The 23,754-nt window shown below is 42.4% G+C and overlaps 1 protein-coding gene across 1 annotated transcript in view; it reads right to left on the reverse strand.

Moving 5' to 3' along the window:
• SLC9A2 (solute carrier family 9 member A2) overlaps positions 1-23,754 on the reverse strand; it is an 87,295-nt gene that overhangs the window by 4,780 nt on the left and 58,761 nt on the right. The window contains exons 5-10 of the mRNA XM_030838694.2: positions 23,206-23,408; positions 14,908-14,997; positions 14,126-14,196; positions 6,855-7,016; positions 2,767-2,863; positions 401-532 (exon numbers count right to left, since the gene is read on the reverse strand). Of these exons, the coding sequence (XP_030694554.1) occupies positions 401-532; positions 2,767-2,863; positions 6,855-7,016; positions 14,126-14,196; positions 14,908-14,997; positions 23,206-23,408 (755 nt within the window). The remainder of the gene's footprint in view (positions 1-400; positions 533-2,766; positions 2,864-6,854; positions 7,017-14,125; positions 14,197-14,907; positions 14,998-23,205; positions 23,409-23,754) is intronic.

Raw genomic sequence — 23,754 nt, forward strand, 5'->3', positions numbered from 1 at the left:
CAATTATACCCCAATAAAGATGTTAAAAAAAAGAAAAAACTGTACCCTGTATGACCCTTCTCCATCCTCCCAATCTCCTTCCTCAGCCCTTTTAGGTTTATTTTGTCCACAGCACTTACTGCGTCTAACATAACAGATACTTTTCTTATTCTGTCCATTCCCGGTGGCCTTCTCCCCCACTAGAATGTGAATTCCACAAGGGAAAAGAGCTCTGTCATTTTGTTCACCAACGTATTCCAAGTGCCTAGACAGTGTCTGGAAGGTGATAGGTGTCCGAGCAACGTCTGGAAAGACGTGATGATGAGCTCCATCCCAGGATTCCTGTGAATCAGCCCCCTAGGGCCATCCTGGCTTTGCTGTTGGGAGCCTTCTGCGTCCCAGAGCCACAAAGCCCCCTTACCCTGTGCTCCCGATTCAAGCTGCTGTCCTTCCGAACGCTCTCCCGAAGGCTGTGCCTTCGACGGATCAGGATCTCCTTGGCTTGCCTCTCACTCGTGTCTGCAGTCAGATTGTGTCGATTGTAGGACAAAGTCTGAAATGAAAACACAAGCAACGTATTACAAAAATGATGATCACTGCCCGGAAATTCCAAAACTTTACTCCATTTCTTTGGCTTCGTACCTCTGATAGGTACTTAACAATGAATGTGCAGAGGGGAAAAACAAGAAGTATAGAAGTTAACATTCTTTCAAATTTTGAACGAATTCATGTTCTACCAAATCTCAATTTAAGGGTAACAGTGGTAGTAATTTCAAGTTGTTTGTAGAGATATATGATATGTCGGTGTCACAGAAACCCTTAGAACTGTGCTGGGCACAGAGAAGTGCTCAATTGATATTACCTACTGTTATTGGCTATGATGAAGATGGTGATGGTGGTGGTCTTGTCTAAATGTGTCAGAGCAGGAGCTGTACTTTATTCGTTTGTATCTTCTGCAGGGAATACAGTGCTTTGTTCTACTCATAGATATAGTCAATACATATATCCACACATGTATTCAATAACTATGTATTTGATTCAACCTAATAAAATCCTCTACTTAAGAAAAAAGAAGAATTCATGTTCTAATAAGAGTCGGTGAATACTTTTTTTTCATTGAAAAGTGTGATCTTTATAAATGAGAAAATGATCGCATTCATCAAGCACCTTCGACTACCTTGAAGTACCCTGTCTATATTTACCCATCAGTAGTGGCTGGGGAAAAACACAAGTCAACTCATACCTTCCCTATTGAATAGTAATTGCTAGTACAGAAACCAACCACTTTGGGCCACTTGGTGGCGCCATGACCCTCTATTAAGTCAAGAACATTTCTTCTTTTCAAGTTGAGAAAAGCTGCTGGCTCCCTCAGTAATGATCATGTCCTGGTATTTGAAGCCATACAATTTATAAACGAGGGCTGTCCAGGGCATAATATTTTTAGTTTTACAAGCTCTAGAGAAATCCACTTCCTAAAATAAGTTGTATTTAGTAATTAAATTCATTTTCTGATAGAAATAATGTGTACTTCTTGGGAATACCCTTATCCCCAGAACTATATCAGACCTAGCAGAGATAAACAGAAGTAATGCAGAACAGCACTCAATTCCTGCCTTGAGGAACTGGCTATCTTAGTTGGGCATTGAAAGCTAACAAAATAATAACTAAATCACAAAAGGAGGTACTAGAACTGCGTGGCATGTAGGAGCTCTAAGTGCTATTATCCCATTCAAAGACAGGTCTGGGAACAACATAGAGGGCGTTGGGGAAACCTTAAAAATTGGAGAATATGGATGGACTGACAGGAAGAAGTGGGACATTCCAAGTGGAGACACAGGGGAGAGCAACACAGTCCAAGGAATGAATTCAGACCTGTCCTCCGTGGGTGTCTGGGTGGCTGAGGGAGAGGTAGAAAGGGGAACTTAAAAATAGATCCCAAAGGCTGAAAGAATAGTTAGTTTAGCCTGAAAGCCACGACTGCTTTGTCTCATTTTAAATAGGGGGATGCTGCGTTAAGAGGGGCTTGAGGAAAAGAATGGAGCAGCCGTAATGTCAGATGGAACGGGCTGGTCTGTGGGGAGGCCAGCTAAGAAGCCACGGAAATGACCCTGATGTGAGTGACTGGGACCCCTGACAACTGCTGTGTCCCTGTGCCACTTCACCTCACCGTGGCTCAGTTTCTTTATCTGTAAAATGGAGACAATAATAACACCACTTGTTAGAGGATTAAAAGAGGTAATACACGCGATGCAGAGAAATGGGGCTCGGCAAACTGTATGCACTGTTAACTGTATTATTAGCAAACTATGGGAACGAGGTGTTAAAAATGGAAATGGTTTGAAGGAAGTGACTCAGAAGATACAGGAAAGGAAGAAACGATCGCACTTTATGAACAACAAAGAAGGTTAAATACATTTTTAAAAGGCTTCTTCTAAGCAATAAAGCTATTTCATTAAAAAAAATTTTAAAGAGCAATCAATTGCTTTCCTCACCGTTAGATAACACACTTTTTTTTTTTTTTTTTTTTTAATCTCCAATCCTTTGGTAGCAGAACTCCCAGCTCCCTGGGTCTCCAGCCGAGAGCCTTGACCAAGATGTCTGGGAGGAGGGCAGTACCCTAAAAGGACAGACCCTGGGGTGGGTCTGAGGTAAGGAAGTGTCTGGTGTGGGACCTGCTGAGGGTGCATGATGGTGGGACAACAGCCACTGTAACTGGACAGCATCTAATCTGAAGGCATATTTTTAGCCAAAGGCAAATACATATTTTGCTAAGTAAATTATTCTTACTCGCTGACGGATCTGATAGAGATTTCTTGATAATATTTCTCGAATTTCATCCATTTCACCAGGTGTGAGCTTCCTTATTTTTTCTTCACGACAGTCACTGTGAAAGTTTAGAAAAAAATATCTTACTATTCAACATGTATCAAATTCATCAATTTTCTTTCTTAGAGATATAATATCATCATTTAAGAAGAAGAATCTTGGGACTTCCCTGGTGGCACAGTGGTTAAGAATCTGCCTGCCAATGCAGGGGACACAGGTTCGAGCCCTGGTCCAGGAAGATCCCACATGCCGCAGAGAAACTAAGCCCATTGGCCACAACTACTGAGCCTGAGTTCTAGAGCTCACAAGCCATAACTACTGAGCCCACGTGCCTAGAGCCCATGCTGTGCAACAAGAGAAACCACCGCAATGAGAAGCCCATACACCACAACGAAGAGTAGCCCCTGCTCGCTGCAACTAGAGAAAGCCCACGCGCAGCAATGAAGACCCAACGCAGCCAAAAATAAAATATTAATTAATTTTTTAAAAAAAGAAGAAGAATCTTAAAGAATAACACTTAGGAATTATTCAATATTTTTAAATAATTCAAAAATCTAAAACATTGATTTCAGTGTCAAAATCATTCATACAAGTTTAATCATGCACAAGTTTTTTCAGGGTCTATTCATGCAATTATTTAAGGAGGAAAGACCAGAGTAGCTTGCAATGCTATCACTTTATTATTTCTAATACTCCATAAATTAATATAGGATTTTTTTCCCCAACAAAAACTTTAGCTGCATTTTGCTATTATGGTCTATTCTTTTAAATACCTCCTTAGAAACATTTACAAAGACACCATTTATAATATGTATGTACATACAATTGATCCTCATTATTCAGGGATTCCGTATCTGCAAGCTCAACTACTCACTAAAATTTATAAACACATTATCAGTACTCATCGCACTGTCCTAGTCATTCACAGACATGTGCAAAGTGGAGAAAAACTTGAGTCGCTGGGCATGCACGTTCCCAAATGAGGTCAAACTCATCTGCCCCCTTGTCTCAGCTCTCATGCTGTAAAAAAAAAATGTCCTTTTCACAGCCTATTTAGTGCCATGTTTTTCACATTTTTGTGCTTTCTATTGGTGATCTTGCTGTTCTAAACGGTCCCCAAGCATAGCTCTGAAGTGCTGTCTAGTGTTCTTAAGCGCAGGAAGTTCCTCAGTTTTAACTCTACTTTTTCTGAAGGATATTTTAGCAGGATACGGAGCTCTAGGTTCAGTTACATTTTTTCAGAATTTTTGAAGCTACCAAGGGTGTCCACTGGTTTTGCTGAAAAATCGGTTGCCAGGTTTTTTTTTCTCTTTTGAAGAAAATAAGTCTCTTTTCCCCTCTGAGTAGGTTTAAGATGTTCTCTTTGTATTTTTTACTTTTAGTGGTTTTACTAGCAGGTATCTCATTTGGTTCTCTCCCTATCTAATCTGCTTGGGGTTGTCACAGTTCATATCCTTTATCTATTTGGGGAAGTTCTCAGTCATTATCTCTTAAAATATTGCTTCTACCAATTTCTCTCTCATCTCCTTCTGGAACTTTTCACTATATATATATGAAATTATCCCATATATTTCTTTTTCATCTTTTCTTCATGCTGGTTATTTCCTTCTGTCCTGTCTTCCAATTAATCACTTCTCTATTCAGCTGTGTCTAATCTGTTTTTCTACCTACCAAATGAGATCCTAAATTTAGTTACTTTATTTTTAGCTCAAATATTCCACTTAGATGTTTTTTGTTTATATAATCTCCATGAGGATGCCAAAAGTGTCAATGCCATTTTCTTTCCTTAAACATGTTATTATTTCTATTTTAAAGTCACTGTCTGATAAATCAATTATCTGAATCCCCTTTGTGCCTATTATTACTCTATGTTTTTGATCTTTTCCTCAATATTTTCAGTCACATTTCCTTGTCTACTCATATGCTTGGTTATTTTGGATTGAGTGCTAGACATTATATATAAAAAAAATCATGGAGATAGTTTAACGCTCTTTACAATATTATTTCCTCCAGAGAAGATTCAAATGTACTTCTCTTGAGCAGCTGAGATAGAGGCAATCTCAGTCTCTGATGATTTAAACAATCATGAATTGAGATAATTCTAGGCTGGCCTTCTTTCCTTTGAGGGTTAAGGTGTAGGATTTTGAAGGAAAACCTAGAGCTGAGTACATACAAATGCTCCTCCTCCTTCGTAGGTTCTGAATTCCCATTTTATTCTCTAAGACCAATTAGTCTGTCAAAACCTCTGTTTTAGCTTTTTAGAGTCTCAGATACATTCTCTGTATTCCAGAGAGAAAATGGCAACAAATACCTGTTCTATCCTCTTTTTTGACTCTCGGCCAAGAAATTCCTCACTGTAAGGGTATTCTCCAGCTTTCAAGCAGATAATTAAAATATACTTTGGACAAAACATATTTTGTCCTTTTACCTCTAGTTTTCTCAGAAGGTAGTTGGTCTGGTCCTCAGTTCATTATTGCCAGAAATATGACTCCCTATTGCCTCCCTTTTTTGCTTCTATCTTCCTCTAAAGAAAACATTTCAGGAGAGGTGGAATGGTCAATATGGCAATCATTTACCCAGCTATGTAGCTATCCATTAATTTTGTTACCTACTTTCCCTAACCCTAAACGTTTGCCTTTACTGGCTTCTACCACTGGCTTCAAAATGAACTGTGAACAGAGGTAAAAGTGAGATTTCCTTCTTCTATGACCACAAAGGCAATGACTCCCTTTTGAGAAGCTGGATAGTTGAATTATTGCTTGCTGCAAGCACAAAAGGAACAGTGCATAAGAAAGATCGTAAATTGTAAAGCTAGAGTGAACTGTAGGATCAAGTCTAGCCCCATTTTCTACTTGAAGAAGCTCAGCATCAGGGAAACAGATGGACCAGCTTAAGGTCACACAGTAAGTAACTTGCAGAGCTGGGACTATGAAGCAGTCATTCTGCTCAAGCACCACCATTTCCAATTCACTATAATGCCTTTATGTCTGAGCCATCCTGACCACTACCTTCTTTTTATTCTGGGTTGTGTAAACTACCACAGTTTTTACAGGGGACTATAGTCCTAGTAAAAATCACAGTTTATATGGTTGGGTGTGATTTGGAGCTTCCTCTCTCATTTCAACCGTCCCATAGATGGCATTTTGATTTAGGTGACATGTAGCTTAAAGGAGCTTCATTCAGGCTCATCGGTGAAAGAAGAAATCAGTGGAACCCGTAATCTGTCATTTTTGTGTAGAGGAGGAATGATGCTTACATGATAAACTCGTTCGCTAATCTGCTAACAGTATTTACTGTCCTGCTGTGGATTTGCTGTAAGAGTCTGCTGTAAGACTTTTAAGTCTCTACATTCTGGGTCTTCATTTCCTCATTTTTAAAATTAGGGAGACAGACTAGGTCAATGCATCTCAATCCTGGATGCATATTAGAAACTTCCGTACGCTTATTATATACTTATAAATAAACCTATACCTGGGCCTCAACCCCAGAGATCCTGATTGTATCGGTCTGGGCGGGGGTGGGGGCAGGCATACGTATTGTTTAAATGCTCCTACAGTTTTTCTAATGTACAGCCTGGGTTGAGAACCACTGCACGAGATGATCACTGATGATCTTTCCAAGACTTAAACTATGACTCTGCAAATAATCCATGAGGAAATAGCTTTGTAATTACATGCATATTTATAATTGCAAATTATAACACACCTTAAAATATTCCATTTCAAAATGCTTGCTAAAGAGGCTTTACTTTCAGAACACACTGAATTGCCCAAAGCAAATATCATAAAGGCGTAATCATCCTAAACATGACAAAGTACTTTCTGACTGGTCCACTCTGCAATAACACAACATGGGGTGATGTGACATGACAGAACATAACATAATGGACACACTTCCAGGCTTTCACGTTTTAACCAGGATCTTGTGCTGCTGTGAGGTCTTAAGGAATCATGTTAGGAAATAAGTCAAATTTGCTGTTATTACTGGTTTCACAAAACTATAAAGACATACTTAGTAATACTAACTTTCATTTGCAAAACAGGACTTACTTCAGAGATGCAAAAGAAGGGACAGTACTTATCATTCCCGTCTCTGCCATCTCAATGGCATGTTTTATTTCAAGCTTTTTATATAAAGACACAATGCTTGACTTGGGTTGGTTCTCCCGAATCAAAAGCCTCCGCAGGTACTTGTCATCAAACTTCTTAAACCTAGAAATAAAGAAAAGCAGAGCTTTGTTTAATTAACATGCCACGGATTAAGAAGAAAAACCTGGTTTTACCAATAAAATCATTTCCACTACTCCCAGGGAAGAAATTTAATAGCAGTCTTTAGCTAGTCTGATCATTATATTTATTTTTATATGTGCATACCTGAATATATATATATATGTAGAGCACATATTAGTATATTTCTGTATATAGCCACAACATACATGTATCTAATATTCACTAATTATAGATTAAAATGCAGATATTTCTACATTTCCTATGTCTCTGCTTCCCCCTTCAGCAAAATTATTCAAAAATGTTGTTAATACTCCCTTTCTCCAATTGCTCTCCTCTGATTCTCTCTTGAACATTCACAGATCAGGCTTTTGCCTCTAACTGTCCATTGAAGCTACTCATACTGAGGTCATCAGTGACCCCCACGAAATAAACCCAGTGGTCAACTGCTAGTCCTTCCTGACGTGTCCTGCTTAAAACAGTATCTTCCAGGACACCACACTCCCCTGGGTTCCCTCCTACTGCTTTCTCAGCCTCTTGTGTTGGTTCTTTTCCTTCTTTCTCTCCTCTTATGTCGGAGTGGGTGCAGTCCTGGTCCCCTTCTCCACCTCCACTCACTCTCCTGTCTTGTCCAGCCTCGTGGATTTTTTTTTTTTTTTTTTTTGCGGTACGTGGGCCTCTCACTGTCATGGCCTCTCCCATTGCGGAGCACAGGCTCCTGACGCGCAGGCTCAGCGGCCATGGCTCACGGGCCCAGCCGCTCCGCGGCATGTGGGATCTTCCCGGACTGGGGCACGAACCCGCGTCCCCTGCATCGGCAGGCGGACTGTCAACCACTGCGCCACCAGGGAAGCCCCCTCGTGGATTTTAATAGCATCTCTATACCCAAAATTCCCAAATTTGTGTCTGCAACTCCAGCCTCTCTCCCAAACCCCAGAAATGAGTGTCCAGCTCCCTGCTCAGCGTCTCCACTTGGACATCTCATAGCCGTCTCAAACCTGGCGTGCTCAGAAGGATCTTCTCCCAAGTCCTCCCCATCTCAGCTAGTGACAACTCCACCAGGTAAAAAACCCTGATGTCACCTTTGATTCTCCTGCTTCTCCCCTATTCCATGTTATGGCCTGAACTGTGTCCCCTTAAAAATTCATATGTTACAGTCCTAGTTCCCAGGACCTCAGAATGTGACTGTATTTCGATTAAGTTAAAATGAGGTCATTAGTGGGCCCGAATCTAATGTGACTGGTGTGTGTATTATAAGAGGAAATTCGAACACAGACACATACAGGGGTAAGACCATGTGAAGAAGCAGTAAAAAGAAAGACACTACAAGTCAAGGAAGGAGACCTGGAGCAGAGCCTTCCCTCACAGCCTTAGAAGGAACCAAATCTACTGACACTTCGCTCTTGGACGTCTAGCCCACAGAACTATGAGAAAATAAATTTCTACTTAAACCACCACCGTGTGGTACTTTGTCATAAGCAGCTCTAGCAAAGTAATACCCCACATCCATTCTATCAACAATTTCTGTTGGTTCCACCATTAAAATACACACAACAATCGAACCATTTCTCACCATTTCTCCTGCCATCACCCTGGTCCCAGCATTATCATCTCTCAATGGGTTCCTGCAACAGGGACCCAGTTGGTCTCCGTGCTTCCACCACCGTGCTCCTATGGTCTATTCTCAACACAAGCCAGAGTGATCCTGTTAAAATGTAAGTCAAACCACGCAACTCCTGACTTGAGTAAAAGTACAATGACCTGGAGGCCCTGCACCATTTGGACCTGCCCCTCTCAGCGCTGTGCTGCTCTAACTCAGGTCCAGCCTCTCTGAGGTCATTCCTGTCCTGGAAATGTGCCAGCTCTGCTACTGCCTCCAGGCCCCTATACTTACTATTCCTTCTACTAAGAACACTCTTCCCCGCACACTTGCAGGGCTCGTTCACAGACCTTCTTTAAGTCTTTCCTTGAAAGTCGTTTTCTCAAAAGAGCCTTTCCTATCCATCCCATTAGAATTGCATTCCCAGAACTCCCTATTCTACTTCCCAGACATATTTTTCTCCATAGCACTCATCACTTTCTAACAGGCTATATAATGTACTCATTTATTTTATTTTCTGTCTCCTAGCACTAGAGTGATCCATATGGGCAGTTTTTTGTTTTGTTTGTTTGTTTTCCTGTCTCACCAGTGCCTAGAACAGTGCCAGGTGCACCGTAAGCACGTAGGCAGACTGGATCATCTGGTCCCAATTCCTCCCTGGATCCACACCCTGTAACATATCAAGTTACTTGGCAATGTCCTTCCACCGTGGCCGAGGTGCCCTGCTCTGTCCAGCTTCCTGCCACTGAGCTGAATAACGTCACCTGCTTTGGTCAATGGGCTATTAGCAGACACAATGATGAGACCAGAGGCTATTAATGGGCTTGTTCATTGAAGCTCACTTCTTGTGCTGCCACATCGCCATGAGAAGGATGTGTACGTAGAGTGACTCCTTAGCCGCAGGACAAAGGTGGATGTCGCACGAAGCAGAATTAAGTCACCCCACCTACACCAGAAAAGGCCAGCCGGGATCAGCTGATGACTGGCCAACCCTCTGAAGCAGGAGCAAGACCAGGCCAGATCAGCCAAGCCCAGCCCAGATCAACTGACTCTCAGCCTCCTGACTCAAGTACTTTAATAACAAGTGACTGTTCCTTTGAGCAGCTGAGTATTGGGTTGGTTTGTTACATAACTGTTATGCCAATATTCAAGTGAATCAGCATGCAGTTAAGTATCTGTTGAGAAAAAAATTAATGTATCAGAGTGATCCCCATAAGCCCAAAGAGGTTTACAGGCACACCTGTGCTATGAAAGGAAGCAATGTTAACCCACATCCTTGGTGCTAGCCCTTTGTTCCAAATACCGGAGGGCTAAGAATAATTACAGATTCATCCTGAAAGGGCTTTGCTACTGACTGGCCACTGCATGAAACACTGGGTCTACTTTTTTCTAAGTTTATTTTGAATCTCATGTGAAGCTCATTGAACCAGGACACCTGGCAACAACACAACATCTTTTTAAACTTTTATTATTATTATTATCATTAGTATTATTGTTTTAGCTTTTCACTAGAGATCCACAAAAGGAAGAATAAACATTAAAGACAATGACATCTGATCTATGTAGTGTAGGAATTGTGCACTTTTTTTTTTAATTTACTTATTTAATTTATTTATCCTTGGCTGCCTTGGGTCTTTGTTGCTGTGCACGGGCTTTTCTCTAGTTGCGGCAAGCGGGGTCTACTCTTCACTGTGGTGCGCGGGCTTCTCATTGTGGTGGTTTCTCTTGTTGCGGAGTCTGGGCTCTAAGCGCACAGGCTTCAGTAGTTGTGGCTCGCGGGCTCTAGAGCGCGGGCTCGGTAGTTGTGGCGCGTGGGCTTAGTTGCTCCGCGGCATGTGGGATCTTCCCAGACCAGGGCTTGAATCCATGTCCCCTGCCTTGGCAGGCAGATTCTTAACCAGTGTGCCACCAGGGAAGCCCAGTACACTTTCTTTCTTTGCTTCATTTCCATACCTTTCATGTGTGCCAAGCTACACATAGGTGACTTATTTCATTATCATTAGACAACTTTTGCCAAATGTGAGAAACTTCCCTACTGCATGACCCTTTCATTTCGTTCTCAAAGGATCAAATGACTCAAGAATTCTCTGGCAGGACCATTAAAAATCCACAATAGGGCTTCCCTGATGGAGCAGTGGTTGAGAGTCCGCCTGCCAATGCAGGGGACACGGGTTCGAGCCCTGGTCTCGGAAGATCCCACATGCCGCGGAGCAACTGGGCCCATGAGCCACAACTACTGAGCCTGCGCATCTGGAGCCTGTGCTCCGCAACAGGAGAGGCCGCGACAGTGAGAGGCCTGCGCACCGTGATGAAGAGTGGCCCCTGCTCGCCGCAACCAGAGAAAGCCCTCGCACAGAAACCAGGACCCAATGCAGCCAAATAAATAAATAAAATGAATTTATTTTTTTAAAAAAATCCACAATAAAAGGATTTCAGAGGAAAGGGAAAGATACCCAACACACCTAAATCAATCACTTGTTTTTTATGCCATTTTTAGTAACATCAACAGTTACGTACAGACCAGAAATGAGATCGGAGAACTGATTTTAAAAATGGCCTGTACCAGCACCAAATCCCTCCATAGTAACTTCTCTTCTCTACTTGCCACATACAGTGTGATTGACAATCCAGGAAATTATTTGAAATTTACCTGGAAAACTTCATGCATGGAAATATGGAAGGGTCTATAAAATTATTGAATAAAGTACATACACTGCAGAGAAAAATGTTAGGCATGTAACAATATTACCTTTCAGACATTTAGTATTGGGTTGGCCAAAAGGTTTGTTCGGGTATTTCCATATGGAAAAACACAAACTTTTTGGCCAACCCAGTATTCATAGTCCAATTAGCCTGGTGCCTGTAGGTGTCTGCCTGGAACAGACTTACATACAAAGTGTCTCTGCCGGGAACACAGGATGGAGCCGGACTTTCTCTGACATTCAGTCCTTCACCTGAGTCCCAGACCAAACCACACGATCACAGCATTCACCTCTTCCATCACCTACCACTGCCCCAGGGCCTGGGGACCTGATTCTTACACCACGTCTCGGTTTCCCCCTGTAGAGGTAGAAGGAGTGGGATAAATCCTTAGTCCAATCTTCCCTCAGGAAAAGAACAAACTGTTCTGGGTTACCATGCTCACTTACCACTTCAGGAAAGGACTGACAGGATGCGAGAGAAAGAAAAGCAGTTGGGTTGAAAGGGAGACGGAAGATGGATAAAGGCTTGTCTGTGAAAACAACGGAGAACAAGAGGCAGAAAAGCCTGTATCACAGGCTTGGCGGAGATAAGGAAGGTCCCAGGGACGTAAAACAGGGTAACATTGAAAGTTATGAGGCAGAGAGCTAGGGTTCTCTGCTCTACCTCCTGCCTCCCAGAAAGTGAATACTGCCCAAGATAAACGGCCTTTTGTTTCATACTTTTACAATGGAGAATTTAGTTTGCTTTATTTTATTACCATGTGCCCCCATCTGGCTAACTGGGTACTCTGTCCATACATACAAAATATTTTTCCTTCAGTTATGAAGTCAGGCTAGATCCAAGGGGCCTTTCTACATTAGTAAACAATGTGGTCAGGCTTGTAAAGGTTGTGCCATCACTTATAGTCTCTGCAACTCATTACTTACCAATGTCTCACACACACACACACACACACACACACACACACACACCTGTTTCCTGTGTGACTGTTTTGTTGCCTTTATGATATTGCAAAATTTTAAAGGCTCAAGTCTATGGCTTGCACTTTTCATGTGCTCCAGTATCATGTCAGAACATGTGAGCGAACAGTAAGCCCTCAAAAATGCACTTATGTTCAATTACATGAATTGGTAGGTTGGTCAACTTCAGCAGTGGGGAAGATCTGTTAGCAAGTTAGAAAAGAAAAAACAAGAGGGTGATAAGGACCACCAGGTACCCTTTGGAGCCTGTCCATCTCTCTTCAGGCACCAGCTGAAATGCACGCCTTCAGAAGGCTTTCCCAGCCAGTGATGTGCCGGTGAATGTTAACAAATTACTTTCTGAGAAAAAAAGAGGCCCTGATCTGTAGCATTTGTCAGTCACCTGGCACACTCTCACCATGGCTGATTCAAGCCACCAAGGCAGATGGCACTGAACTTAGATCAGGGAGGAGATACATACAGTCAGCTCCCACCAGCCCATGCGAGCTGGCTCCTCCGGCATCCCACTGGCCCTAACCCTGCTGTCTGAATCCATCCTTACTTCTTGATCCCATAAGTCTGTATTTCAGAATATATTAAAGTGTGCACCTAATTCTGCCTAGCCTGTCTACCTCTTGTATTTCAACTATGAGATCCTTGAAGAGAGGCACTGAATCTTAATTATCATGCATATATACACATATGTAAATAGAGAGAGAGAGAGAGAAACACATCTATGTAACTGTACATAATCTTCCAGAGAAGTGCAGCTTTAAAAATATTTGTCATTTTGGCAAGTCTATGTATCTCCTCAGGTGCTCTGGAGTTCTGCATTTGACAAAGCCCTTCAACATATATGGGAGAACAAATAGTAATGGAGCCCCCAGTTTTTAACCAAACAGACTGCATTCCTCAGCCGCCCATATAATTAGTCCGGGTCATACAAGGCCAGGCCATGCGATTCAACTGGAAGAATTGTGTGGAATTTCTTCTGATAACTTTGGTTAGGAGGAAGCTAGTACATATTCTTTGTCTCTTCATTGACTTTATTCCTGGAAAGTGTACACAATGGCTAATGCTGCAGCAGCCATTTTGGTTTAAGAGGCAACCTTGAAAATGGAGGTTCTTGGTGGAATCAACTAGATGGAAGGGTTCTGGAACCCTGAGTAATCTGTGGAGTGTAGCTCATCTATTAAAGGTACACTGCCGGGCTTCCCTGGTGGCGCAGTGGTGGAGAGTCCGCCTGCCGATGCAGGGGACGCGGGTTCGTGCCCCGGTCCGGGAAGATCCCGTATGCCGCGGAGCGGCTGGGCCCGTGAGCCATGGCCGCTGAGCCTGCGCGTCCGGAGCCTGTGCTCCGCAACGGGAGAGGCCACGACAGTGAGTGGCCCGCGTACCGCAAAAAAAAAAAGGTACATTGCCTACCTGATATTTACATAAGAGAGAAATAAGCTTCTATCTTGTTAAAGCTACTATTGTTCCAGGTCTCTATTACAGCTAAACTTTACCTTAAAGGACATACTATGGCACAACAGGAAAGATTTGAAACTCTGAAAAATAACACAAGTCAATATGCCCTGCTTCCTGTGGAGCCTTACTTGCTCCCTGTACTGTCCCAGGCACTTACGAATTGGTTGAACCATGTTTTTAGTTTTTCCACCACCTCAAGGCCATACCATTTTTCTTTTTAATATACAGACCATGGCTTGCACTGAGTAAGTGTTTAATAAATATTTGTTGAATTGATTTTCCTGTTCAAAAAAAAAAAAAATGTCCTGCTTCCAGACTGATTCAGAGCCACGTAATAAAATAATGGCAAAAGGCCTTCTTACTTGTCTCTCCAAAAGTTGTGACCCCAGTGTCCACAAACATCTTCAATCCCGGTCTTCACGTGATCAAAAAACTAAAACAGAAAAAGCAGGCTGATTAATTTTACCTCAAATCAGTCATTTCCATTTCTATTCATAAAAATTAGGAATTTCTATTTACAGAAATTCTAATTCTTATTTCTACTTATAGTTGTAAATATTTTATCTATAGAAAGTCTAATTATAGAAATTTCTCTTAATATCAAGCTTAAACTTCAAAGACCCTGACAGTTTTTGCTTTTTGTTTATTTGAATAAACAATAAAACAACAATTCATCTTCGAACAAGTTGATGAGATGTTTGTCATATCAATCTTAGGCAATTCATAGATCATTTTTCTTATCATGTATATGTATGGCTGAGTCGCTTTGCTGTGCACCTGAAACTATCACAACGTTAATCGCACATACTACAATATAAAATAAAAAGTTAAAAACAAATAAAACAGCCTGTTCATAATTTTGGAAAATATGAAATATGGTAATAATTTTCCAGTAGAAACATTTCAGGTTGAAGGAAGTGATACTCCTGTATTCCTGAAGGAGTATAGCCTCCTTGGGGCTGTGTTCATTCTACCCCCAATTCACGCCCTTCTCCATCCACCCTCTACCCTACCCCACCCCCCTCACCCTCTGCCAGTTACCTCTTCAGGAAATGAGCAACATGGTGTCAAGCAGTCTGACTTAATCCAATAATTTTCCCTTTGACCATTTAAATTGTTACACTATGGTTACATTAACACCTACCCGACAATGGATTTCCTCACTGACAGCTTGCTGTTTCTTATTGGACCTCTTAACATCAAGGAACTCCACCAGCGGTCGGATAGTTATTCCCTGCACAGAAAAACAAGGAGGAGAAGGGAAACTTCTTGTCAAATTCAAGAATAACTTCTATTCTCCTAAACTTTGATAACTGACAAAAGATACCCTGCCCCCAAGACTTAACACAGCATATGTAACATTTTGTTACTTTTCTTCTTCCTCTCTAACAGCTGGCATATTTTCAGAGGGCCATGTCCCCAAACCTGCTACTAGAAGCAAAACAGTGGACAGAATGCAAGGAATTGAAAACGTAATTGTATGTAATTCTAAGAAATAGAAAAAGAGAGTAATTCTAAAAAATAATAAAGTATTATCCAGTTCAGAGGAATCACCTACTTGTATTATTCATAGAAAACATCTCAATGATTCATTCACTAATCTATTAAACAATTTTAATTGAGCGTTCAGGGCGTACATGTCGGCGGCTCGGGCATTTGGGACACAGGGATGGACAGTTAAGGACCTCAGCTTAAGGACTTCATAGTCTTATGAGGAGAAGGATATGCACAAAACCAGTTACAAAGTAGGCACAGGAGGAATGAGAGAGATACACAGGGAATGGGTCAAGGAAGGCTCTGCAGAAAGGGAACCCTGGATCAGAGTCTTACAAGTTGTTGGAAGCAGAACCTAGCAGAGACCTAACAGGAGCATAGGACCAGCCGTGAGAAAGGACCAGTGTGGGTTTGGGCATGTTCACAGGGCACTTGGGAAATGGAGAGAAACATAAGCTATTTAGTAAGCCAGGAAGAGAAAAAAATCCTTAATATAATAAAAAATATCTGCCAGAAATCTCTAGTGAACATCTGACTTAATAATGAAACATTAAAAGCATTTCCGTTAGAAGTAGGAAAAACACAAGGATACTCCCGACCTGCTGTTCCACAATGCTTGTCCTGGTCAATGAAATAGGAAGAGACAGAGGGGAAAGCATAGATACTGAAAATAGAGTGACAAGGGTTTTGTTGCTCAAGAATGACCTAGTTTTTGTCCTAAAAAATCGACAACAATCTTTTTTCATTTAAAAGTAACAAGAAAGTTTAGTAAAGTGACTAAACATAAAAAGAACATACACAAATCCATCCCATATACTAATTTAAAAAAAAAACAGAATAAACACCTACAAAATAGCAAGGAAACACACATGTATAGTGAGAGATAGAACGGGAGAGAATATATTTAATACTAGTTTATACTACTATATTATATATTATACTATATGGATACTATATATATATATACACACACACATACTTTCATACTCTCTACAGAAGTACATAATACAGTATATAATCCTATCATGAAATGCACAGAAAGCCTTTACAAAGAGAACTGTAAAATGTAATTAAAGGATATTAAAAAGATTTCAGTTTGAAAAACCACACAAAGTTCCTTGCTGGGATTAGTTAACAGTATTATGATGGTAATTTTACCTCAATCTATGTGCAATACAATTTCGATAACATATTCCAAAGGATTTTTAAGAAACGTGAATATTTAGAAGTTGAGAAAATGTTCAAAATTAATCTGGAAGAGTAAATGGAACCAGAAAAATTTAGAGAAAGGAGAACGATGGGGAACTAACAGATCCCAAAACAAACTATCGCTATTATGTTTAAAATTATGTGATACGGGCACTAAAACAGGCCAAGGGAGGAGGGGGTGACAATGCGGGGTCCAGGAAGATCCCCGAGTCTCTTGCCTGGCTGGCCGATGGCTGCCACCGCTCGGCAGCAAGAATTCATGACCAGGAGGGATTACTGGACTTACGGGGAGGGGTGGATATGTTGAGAGATGCTCCCTGACACGACTGGTTCCTCGCTCACCTCTCTGCATGTCTTTAAGTCTTTAAGAATGTTTCTGGTAACGTAAACTGTGACACACACACATTTTGTAAAGGAGGTCATTAATTGTGTTCCATCAGTCCAGCTTTGGGCGTTTTTCAGCTTCACTTTCACTTTCTAAAACATGAATGATTTTGAGCAAGTTTGGCGTGACGCACCTTGTGTTCTACTTGTAGTTCAGTCTGCCACTTTGAAGTAACATAGGAGGTAATAACCATTTTCCAATCAACACATATTCTGTCATTTTTAACTTATGTAAATGAAAATAGGTGTCAACATGTGGTTTACAGGGATGGGTGATTTCACTTTCAGATTCCATGAAGCCTCTAGGTTAATAATAGCTCCAGGAAAAAAAAAACCCAACAAAGTCAGTGCTATTTATAAAATGACACAATGTGTTCTGAGGATACTAAGTGTTGTTTCACATGCTTTTCTCTACCAGGTATTCATTCAGTTAATAATAAGCGAGTGCCTTATATTTGTAAATATAGGACATAAAGGTAAAGATTGGACACGGGGCCTGCCCCAGTCACTAAGCTGATTTCTTCCACTAGACGGATAACCTAGAATAAATAAAACAAAACTGATCTACTACAGGAAGCAAGTGTGGCTCAGCGCCCAGGTCAAGTCAAGTTTCTAAAACTACAACATAATTAAGTTTATAATTAATAAAAGTATGGATGAGATGCAATGACACGTCTCATTTAAAAATACATATTTGTACAGATGAACCTATTTGCTGGGCAGGAACAGAGACACAGACATAGAGAATGGACGTGTAGACACGGTGGGGCGGGAGGGAAGGAGGGGCGGGATGAATTGGGAGATTAGGATTGACAATATATACACTATCATGTGTACAATAACTAGCTAGTGGGAACCTGCTGTACGGCACAGGGAGCTCAGCTCGGTGCTCTGTGATGACCTAGGTGGGTGGGATGGGGGGAGGGAGGTCCAAGAGGGAGGGGTATATGTATACATATAGCTGATTCACTTCATCGTACAGCAGAAACTAACACAACACTGTAAAGCCACCATACTCTGATAAAAAATTAATTAAATTAAACCCCAAAAAGAAGTATTTGTTTAAACAGTGTCTTTTTAATAGTCCCCATTCTCTCTTAGAATTATTTGCAGTTGTCATGCTGTGCTCAAATGGAATTATTTGATAGGTTCTGCCTTACTTTCTCTCCCTCTCTTTGTTCGTTCCTTCCTCAATCCATCTATTTTGGAGGGAGGGGACATGGCATCTGAATGTCATATTAAGTTCCCCAAGCTGGATGTTGTATTCTAAGAGCCTGGGTCTCTGGTTGGGGGACACAGTAAAAAAAAAAAAATAATAAGGAATACCTTTGAAAATGCACCTTATTTTACCACGTTGCAGAATTCCTCATTTTGGTCACCTGGGGAGCAGCCTGACAAGGCTTAGAAAAACAGCTTGTTACCATCCATGTGGGTGAAAAAATAAAGAAACCCCTTCGTTTTCCATCAAACCAATGAAAAACGTATTTGCAAAGCACAGGTTAAATTTTCACCCATTCATGTGGCTTTAGCGCAATAAACACAACACCCCAGAGTCAGGCCTGGCAGAGGGGAACTGCTACACAGCAGCCCGGGGAGAATGACAGCGAGGTAAGCTTTATTTTTTCCCTCCGCCATCCATCTCTGCTTTCTGCCCACCCTCACCCTTCTGCTCCCAGTAAAGTGAGAAAGTAAAAGGCACTGCTGCCTGATTGAAGAGGGAGCATCTTTGGGTCTGTTCTTTTGGAAGAAAACGATTTCTTTCGTTTTTGTTTTTTCGCAATTAAATTTTGCAAAAAACAAAGCGGGGGTGAGGGCAGGGGGTGGGGAACGCCTTTATATTTCTTTGCTGATTTAACAGGCAGGCAATTTCCAGAAAGACTTGAAGAAACTGTTTTCATTCATTAAAAAATATTACTGTCATGGCTATGCTATCCCATATAAGGCTTTTTCACATTCCAAACTTGACCACAGAGATCGTAAATCTGGTTGTACACACAGTGTTTATTTTAGAATGGGGTAAATGGGATGAGAACCATAAAAGTATTCAAGGAGGAGCTTGCTAACTTGCAAGTGGGGTGAAATGCAGACTCGTCAGTTTCGGACAATGACTAAACAGCAGATTACAACACTAATCCAATGATGGAGGCAAAAAGAGACTCCGCCCTTGGAATTCCAGTCAGCCGTGCTCCTTGATGGACTTCTCCTTAACTGCTCAATGAATTTCCAGAACTGTGACCATCTGCCCTATAATTATAGGGACTAACTGAATAATAATTATTGGGCTCTGAAATACACTGAAAGGAATTAAGTTTTTCTTTCTCCTATTATCATTTTACTTCATGTTATGATGCAAACAGAGCAAATCATCAGGTTAAAACCTTGCATCAGGTATCGTGTTTACATACATATTCCCTCTCTACTGCCTGGGAGGGAGGTACCACGATTCAGACCTTAGAGCAAAGCAAACTGAGGCTCACAGATCCTATGAAGAGCTGGGCCAGAACACTAGCCCAGAACGGCCTCCTCCAATGGCTGTGCTTTCTACTGCTGGATTCTACCCTGCCTCAATCTTGAATATCATTTTAAAACAAGAGAGACAGCTTATATTTTCTATATCATTACCAATCTTATTTATATGAAAACGAACGTACAGGTCCAAGGAATCAGAATCGTTTACTCATTCACTATTCTCCAAGCAAGACTGTTCTCCGGGAAGATGTTAATGGCTTCATCAAGAGGCTACTTTCTCTAATTATCAACGTGATTCAAGGAACGTTAAAATTCTCATTATAAATCTTAGTATCAAATAATAAGCCACGCGTCACAGGAAATTCTGCTTTAGAAGATGGTGCTAACTCTAGAGTATCAGGATGGAAGTATTAAAATACTTCCTACAAGAAATACTAAAATAAGAGGGAAAGGCATTTTAATGTTTAATGATAGGTCCATCAACATAAAAGTTGTCATTTGGAGAAGAATGCATCGCTATTCATCAGAAGGCAAAATTGTATGCATGGATGATAATTAGTTGTTTCTACTATGTTTGGAACCCACTAAGTCTCTCCTCCCAGGTTCCTTTCCCTGAGTCCCCTAATAATGGATGTATTCTGGAAAAAAGAACCTTTCTGAAGGCAGCGTGTGTGTATTTGTGTGTTTGTGCACGTGTGTGTTCATCGTCTCCTAAAGACCAGTGGGGGATAGGAAATGGGAGGGAAAGGGGTCAGGTCAAGGACCCAAGTGATAGCCGTTAGTCTCCAGTCTTTGCACACAGAGAGGGGATGGGGCAGACCACAGCGAAGGGAAGGGAACAGGAGGTGTGGGACCACCCAATTCCTCTTCCTATGGGCGTCACAGTGCGTGTCGCAGGGTCATCCTTAAACCTAATCAGAGCAGAAGACTGTCCACGGGGCATGCTTGCAGATGCCGAATATGGACCCCCCCCCAAACATCTCCATCACTGAAGGGTTTACTTGCTACGTTTACAATACCAAACAGAGCCAACACAACTATCTTGTTTGTTGCCACTACTGTTGTTAATCTGTCACATTAAAAACTTTCTTAATCAATGTCAACTGTTGATATACACAGCGCTCATCCAAAGTGGGTGTGTAGTCCTTTAATGTGGGGACTCAAAACTTCACTTAGACCTTATGCCTGAGGTACGATTCCAAAAAGCCAAAATACGAAGAGTGTAAAAATGACACCTCATATTGACCACCTGTACGCATACGTTCAATGAACAACAGTATACATTTATTGTACTATTTTTCTTTTTCCTATGTGATGTTTGTTCTGAATGCGGAAGTGCAATGTTATGTCTGTCGAATCTAATAACTAAACCACCTGAGCTTGCCTTTTGCGTGTCCTCTCTGGAATCACATCTCTTTATTCAGTCTTTTTTTATCTCACATTACGAGGCAGAGACCCATGGGGTTGGGGGTACGGGGCTGGTTTTACACTACGGATGTTTGTGTAGACATAACGGCCGACAGATTCATCTCCAAACGACCTGGTTCTTAGGTGCTCTAGACTGCCATGGTCCTCTTTTTGTATTTGATGCTCAGACGTGACACCTTGATTTCTGAGAGCCTGGAGAAGAGTCCAGAGCATTGACTCAGGCTGGGCAGGGCTTTCTGTGGGGGTTAGGGCAGGGCAGCTAGCTTGGGAAGAGCCCGAGAGTGACTCCCAGGCCTGACTTGTCCCCCTCAAGCACTCTGCCCCAGGCTGCTCCTGAGACATTAAACGGCTCAAGGCAAAATAGATTCACTTTCTTTTTCGAATTCTTTCCCAGTTGGGTTTTTACATAATACTGAGCAGAGTTTGGAAAACAACTCGTGTCCTTAACGCGGGGCATTTGTTATACTAACCTCTTTACACTTAATGTATGTTTGAAAAGTTTCCTTAATAAAGTTTCTAAGATGTCAAAAAAATAAAAAAAGAAGAAGAAAAACAGGCAAATGAGCAAAAGCACATTAGTGGTTGCCAGGGGCTGGGCGAAGGGAAGGGAGGAGCGTGACTGCCTAACGGGTATGGGATTTCCATTTGGGGTTATGAAAAAGTTCTGGAGTTAGACAGTCATGAGGGTTGCTCAACACTGTAAACGTATTTAATGTCAATGAACTGTACCCTTTAAAACTGTTACAGTGGTAAGTTTTATGTTATGTGTATTTTACCACAATTAAAAAAAAACTGGGTTAAAAAAATAAAGAATATTTGTATGTGTAGAACTGAATCGCTTTGCTGCACACCCGAAACTAACACAACGTTGTTCATCAACTCTACTCCAATATAAAATGAAAAGTTAAAAAAAATGGATTCCCTTCACAACGCTGCCTCAGACGTGTGAGACTAGCTAATTGGACGCTTGTTCCAAGGTTCCTGCAAACACACAGTGAAAAGATGAAAGCAGGGAGTCTGCTTCTCCTCTCCACCCCTGGGGCGCCGTCTCCCTGCGTTGAGAAAAATCAAACCAACCTGGGATGTCTGAACCAAACTAGTATGTGTTCCTCTAACTGGAACTATCCCTAACCTTAACCGGGTAATACTGTCTTCTCTCTCGGCGGGGCGGGGGGGGCGGTCAGCAGAGCTCCCCGCAGTTCTGAGCTTGCCTCTGGAGTCGGGGTCCCGGGCTCACCCCCAGCCTCCATCATTCACCAGCCTCTGCCCCTTCTTACCATCTTGCCTGATCACTGCTCTGGGTGCCACACTGCCTTTCCCACTCGTATCCTTTCCTCTTAACAGCCTCTTCTCACAGCGGCCAGGGGCTCCTTTTACCAAGTAAAACACGTCACGCTTCTTCCCCAAACTTGGATGCTTCCGTTTCACCTGGACAGGAGCCAACGTGCTGACACTGGCCTGACTGCCCCCACTGCCCCACATGACCTAAGACTCCGGACTCTCCCTCACCTCCTCTCTCCTAAACCACACTGCCCTCCAGCGGCCACGTGGGCTACGTGCACACCACCTCCAGACCTTTGTCTTTAGTCCCATTTGCCTGGAATGTTCTTCAGCTCAGCTAATCCTTTTCCCCCCTGCAAACCTTTACTCAAGTATGTTTTTCACCATTGCCTTCCACGACTAATCCATTCCATTCACCCTCACCAGGCCTGAGCCCTACAGCTTCCTGCTGTCCGGGTCTCTCACCCTCTAACAGACTCTAACTCCCTCACTTACTCTGTTTACTTTCACTGGAATGGAAGCTTTGCAGGGTCGGGGATATTTCTGGGTTTTGCTCACTCTTGGACCCTAAGCACCGAGAGCACTGTCTGGCTCGCAGAGGAGCCCCAGACGTAATTTCTAGATGACTGTCCGCAGAACAGAATCTCCTAAGGGCCGGATAATTAACTTAAAGGAGCTGATGAACTTGCAAAGTCAGGATCTTGACCCAGACCCACACCCTCCTACCACAGCTGTCCACCTCCCCATATTAAACGTGTAGTCACCCCTCCCATCGTTTCCAGGGACGCACAGCTCAGCAGTGAACCCATGTCAAAGAGCTGCTGGGAGGTCATCGCACAACCAGCATTTAATGAGCACACTTACTAGGTCAGAGAGGAAGACAAATGCCGAGGATTAGCAAGTGCAGCTCATAAATTTCCAGGAGGGAGCTCAGCTCACACAGCTGAGTTTCCTTAAATAGCAATTCTTCTGTGTCAGCCAAGTGACCAAATTGGACTCCCTCAGGCCCCTGCACACCCCAGTGACGTGAGGAAACACCATTTTCCCTCATGTCCTAACTACCTAAGCCTCAAGGCACCTTGGCATCAGGTAAAAGGAGTTCACGATGGTCACCTGAGTGACCTTGTTTCCTCCTGATAAAGCGAGAGACTTTGCCGGGAGACCGAGCTCCACTCACCAGGATGAAGACAGTGAAGAATATGACCACTATGGCCGCCGTGATGAACAGCTTTTTCCGGGGAAACACGGCAGCAGGAAGGAGAAACACCAGTGCGAAGCAGATGGCCCCGCGGAGCCCGCCGTAGGCGATGATGAACTGGTCCTTGAAGGTCAGAGGAATCGTCCGGAACCAGTTAATGGCCTGGGTCAGGACAAAGACACCTGAGAAGAAAAACAAAGCCAAAGGAAACAGACTGTGTGAGGCCAGGACACAGGAACGTGAAGGCACATTTTCTAGGCTTCTGTTTCAGGGTAAAGTATTTCCAAACAGGTCCCTTTCCTACCATCCTGCCCGCATTCCTCCTCCTGCCTCGCATCACTGGGCTCTTGGAATCAGAGACGCCAAGAGAGGTTAATTCCACTTAAAGGAAACGCATGAAAATACTCTGGGGAGGAAAGAGTATGTCAGGATGAGGGGAGAGGAGGAGACACAGGAGAAGGGAGAGGCCGTGGAGAGCGAGGGGGTAGAGGAAGGAGATAAGAAAGACAAGAGCTCAAGACGAAGAAA

This window comes from Globicephala melas, chromosome 12, assembly GCF_963455315.2.
Source record: "Globicephala melas chromosome 12, mGloMel1.2, whole genome shotgun sequence".
In the NCBI taxonomy this organism is placed as follows: domain Eukaryota; kingdom Metazoa; phylum Chordata; class Mammalia; order Artiodactyla; family Delphinidae; genus Globicephala; species Globicephala melas.